Consider the following 3,930-nt stretch of genomic DNA (forward strand, 5'->3'; position numbering starts at 1 on the left):
TGCTGACAACACCAAGCCAAGGGTTAAGATCCCCTTACCGGTCATCTTTTATTTAAAAAAATAAAAATAAAAAAAAGGTCTGTGCTTTAGGAAGACTCCTTTGGACAGATCGACTGTCAAGACTGGAGGTCATGAGACCAGGAAGGAGGCTGGGACTGAGACAGGAGAGGAGGGGCCTGAATTGGGGCGGGGGCTGTGGGGACAGAGAGGATGAAACGGCTTCAAGAAATAGTTAGGTGGCAGAAGGCTGGGGCTAGCTGAAGAGGATGTGAGGAAGGAGGAGACAGATCGGTTTACCCTCCCATCTCCTTGCCAACATAGGGTATCTTGGTGACCTGTGTCAATCTCAGATGTGAAAAATGGTTCCTCACTGAAGTTTTAACATGCATTTCATCTTGGAAGGAATTCAACATTGCAATTCACCACCACGAGGCCCAACACACCCTATTTCACAGAGGGGACAGCGAGGCTGGCTGTGGAGTGATCCCTGCTTACCACATCCACCTGGACGAGCAGGACCCGCAGGGCGAAGTTCTTCCCCAGGCTCTGCAGCCGCTCATGGATGTAGTCTGGGTGGAGGTTGTGGTAGCGGAGGCTGGCAGGGGCAGAAGAGAAGGAGGGTTGGGGGTCTCTGTGTCCCAGAGACCACAGAAGCCCTTCTGCACTCTCACTGGGATGCAGACGGCTTGGACACCAGCAGCCATGAGCACAGCACAGGTGGACAGCCTTACAGGGATCTGAGACCCAGAGAGATTTAGTGACTTGCCCAAGGTCCCTCTTTGAAGGGGCTCAGCGGGTACTGGCAGTGAGGGCTGCCTGGCTTGGTTCCCTGGAAGGCTGGACCCCTGGCTTTTTCACGGAGGAGGGGAAGAGACATGGGCTTCTGGGGAAGAACAGGAGCCAGAGGCCCTAGAGAGGGGAATGCTGCACAGCTGGTCTTGGGAAGCTGGCAGGGCGGGGTGTGGGGAACTAGGGTCATCTCTGCCCAGCAGCCTGCAGCACTCAGCCTGCGTGAGGATGGGAACTTAGAAGTTTCGCTTCCTCTGGCCCTGTCTGCAGAGGGGCCCCAGGAATGGAGAGGGAACTTGTTTAACTACGGTGGAGGCTAGGGAAATCCTGGCTCTTGTCAACTCCAGTCAGGGCTGTCTGGTACACAACTGACCCAGTCCCCTCCTCCCTCAGACCCAGCAGTCCAACCCCTGCCCACCCCCAACTCTTGTTGCTTTGGACACCTTCAGGCTAAGACCCCTTCCTCCAACACAGGGCCACAACTAGGCCCAGAGCCAGCAGGGATGTGCCCAGAGGACTCCAACAGAATGCCTAGAACACCAGAACACAACCCTCCCAGGCCTCGTAGGGTGCCCTTCCTGAAGGGTGCGCTGGTGCCCCAGAACTCACCTGAGGAAGAGAGCACAGGTGCTCTGGCCCAGCACATAGTCAGGGATTACATCACCAAACTCCCAGGGCACATTGCGCACAAACTTCAGCACGGGGTTGCCCCTCTAGGGAGGGAGGAAGGGCAGAAGCCATCAACAAGGATGACACTTGGACCACAGCCTCCTCTTCCCAACACCTCCTGCCCTCCTCCATGCTAGTGTTGGGTCTTTTCCAGCTTCTCCCTCCTCCTCTTCCCAACTCCTCCTTCTCAGCCTGGAATGTCTGAGGTGCTCTGCCCTAGGCCCCTCCTCTCCCCCCAGCCCCAGGCCTTTACTGAAGGTTTCCAGGTCTGTCTCCAGTTCNTGCATATATTGCCCCTTTCCCCACTAGAACATCAGCTCCATCAGTGACAGAGACTTTATCTGTTTCCTTTCCAGCATTAGATCCTCAGAGCAAAGAACACCATTTGGCACTCTGTGTACATATTTGTGAACTAAATAAGTGAAAGAATCCCCATTTAAATGCACTAATGGGTTAAGTCACTTGCCCAAGATCACACAGCTAGTGAGTGGCAGAGCAGGGATTCAAACTCAGGCTTGTGTTAGTTAACGCATTTTGAATACATGAACAAACCTGGAGACAGGAAACATAGCTGCACAAACATAATCACAGCCCCATTAAAAAGAGCTGGGGCACCCTCAACCCACACACAGTTGTTGAATGAATGAATGAATGAATGGTACCTCTAAGAATAAAGTGGCTAGAACTCAGATCTCCTTCAACTGCCCACCACAGTCATCCCTCTAACAGTGTTTTCCACCAGAAACCTCAAAGCCTCACTTCTCCATCTCCCTTCTCACCTGCCGGGGGCTCACAATAATGCTGTTGGATTTTGCCCCGGGTTTCAGAGCCTGGTTGGGGGTCTCTCCTTGCTGGGGTTCTGACTCTGTGGGGCACGTGGCTTCAGCTCCTCCTGGAGGCCGTGAGATGGCATATTCGGCGTAGGTCTGAGGGGCTGCCTGGGCCGAGGTCTCCACGGTGGCAAGGCTCCGTGTGGATTTGAATAAGAGCTTGGCCTATGGGGAGGAAAAGGGGTTGTAGGGGACCTAGGAGAGAAGATGTGAGCCCCTGTGAGCCCCTCCCCTCTCCTCAGTGTTGGCCCATCCTCCTTCCACCCAGTGCATCTTCCAGAGGCAATGCTATAGGGGTGGGAACTCAAAATTTGAACCCAGCCACTTCTCCTCATCTCGTCAGCCTCCACCACCTCTCCCTTGGACCTCTGAAGTTACCTCCTCATTAGCTCCCTGCCTACAACGCCACCCCTTACAGTCTGTTCCCTAAACTAAGTTATCACGTCCTTCCTCTGCTCAGAGTCCTTGGGTATCTCCTGCCTCAGGGTAAAAGCCAAAGCTGTCACCATAGCTCACAAAGCTCTACATCTGTCCCTGCTCCCTTGCCTCAGGGATCACACCTCCTACCATTCCCCCTTTCTTTCTCTATTCCAGCCCCACTGTCCTTCTTACTGCCCTCAAACAGGCTCTCTCCCACCTCAGGGCCTTTGCACTGGCTGGCCCCTCTCCCCCCCAGATGTCCACATGGCTCATTCCTTCACCTCTTTCACATTCTGTTAAGATGTCCTCAGAGAGGCACTCCCTGACCTTCCTATCTAAAGTAGCTCCTCTCCCCCATCACACCCTATATCCTTAGCCCCCTTTCTTTTTCTTCATAGCACATGGGTGACAGCCAATACTCCGCACCAGCCGATTGTTTTCCTGTGGGACGCAGATTTCAGTGGAGCCAGGCACTTCAATTTACCAAAAGATGGCAAAAGGGCAGACTTATTTTAAACTGCAAAACCTTATAATTCTTAAATGTCAGCAACAAACTCACCTCCTGAAAAACCAAGGTGCTAGTCACATTAAAATATATCGCAGGGCCATGGGCTCGCAGCCAGTTTGCAGCCTCTGCCTTAGCCCTCTTTTAGAACCACCTGCCATTTTACACATGGGTAAACTGAGACTTGTAGAGGACAGAGAGCTGTTTTCCCAAGGTGACGCTGGCCCTAGCATCTTTTAACCCACACTGTGGCGCCATAGGCCCCTTCCTGTCCCCCTTCCTCCCAACACCCCCAGCCCCCTAGTGGTCCCCCATCTCCTCGTCCTACCCCTGCAGGAGGGACCTCATCCTCGTCCAGAGGTATGACAAATTTCTTCTTTGTGGGCGGCCCCGCAGGTGGTGGCACCCCCTCCTCGTTCTTTCCAGGGTCCATCTGGAGCCCGAGAGAGAAAACGTGACAGCAGGAACGAATGAGACATCGGCGTCTGCATTCCCATCCCTCCAGCAGAAACCCCACTCACAGCCATCCCCGCCACCAAAATCCCAGGATTCCATAGCATCAAGTCCCAAACACCCAGTGCCCAAGGTTCCACGGGTCCCGCCTCATTGATCCTCCACCTTAGGCTCGCCCCGCCCCTTACCGGTCCAGGTGTGCTTTGGCCCCGCCCCTCGCGGCCCCCAGGCTCTACCCGCTCCGCCCACACTGTCCTCAGCCTT

General features: G+C 54.3%; 1 protein-coding gene across 3 annotated transcripts in view; it reads right to left on the reverse strand.

Annotated features, from left to right (window-relative positions):
• The window catches only part of ERCC1 (excision repair cross-complementation group 1), a 12,679-nt gene extending 8,756 nt beyond the window's left edge, over nucleotides 1-3,923 (reverse strand). The window contains exons 1-5 of one of the 3 annotated variants that reach the window (XR_550861.1): nucleotides 3,855-3,923; nucleotides 3,542-3,646; nucleotides 2,238-2,453; nucleotides 1,399-1,502; nucleotides 496-595 (exon numbers count right to left, since the gene is read on the reverse strand). Coding sequence is in view for 1 of the 3 variants with exons in the window: in XM_008577751.1 (XP_008575973.1) it covers nucleotides 496-595; nucleotides 1,399-1,502; nucleotides 2,238-2,453; nucleotides 3,542-3,646 (525 nt within the window). In the remaining 2 variants the exon portion in view is untranslated. The remainder of the gene's footprint in view (nucleotides 1-495; nucleotides 596-1,398; nucleotides 1,503-2,237; nucleotides 2,454-3,541; nucleotides 3,647-3,854) is intronic. The other 2 variants (XR_550860.1, XM_008577751.1) reach the window with 2 other exon arrangements.
• Nucleotides 3,924-3,930: the final 7 nt, after the last annotated feature.

This window comes from Galeopterus variegatus, unplaced genomic scaffold (genome assembly GCF_000696425.1).
Source record: "Galeopterus variegatus unplaced genomic scaffold, G_variegatus-3.0.2 Scaffold1573, whole genome shotgun sequence".
Taxonomy (NCBI): domain Eukaryota; kingdom Metazoa; phylum Chordata; class Mammalia; order Dermoptera; family Cynocephalidae; genus Galeopterus; species Galeopterus variegatus.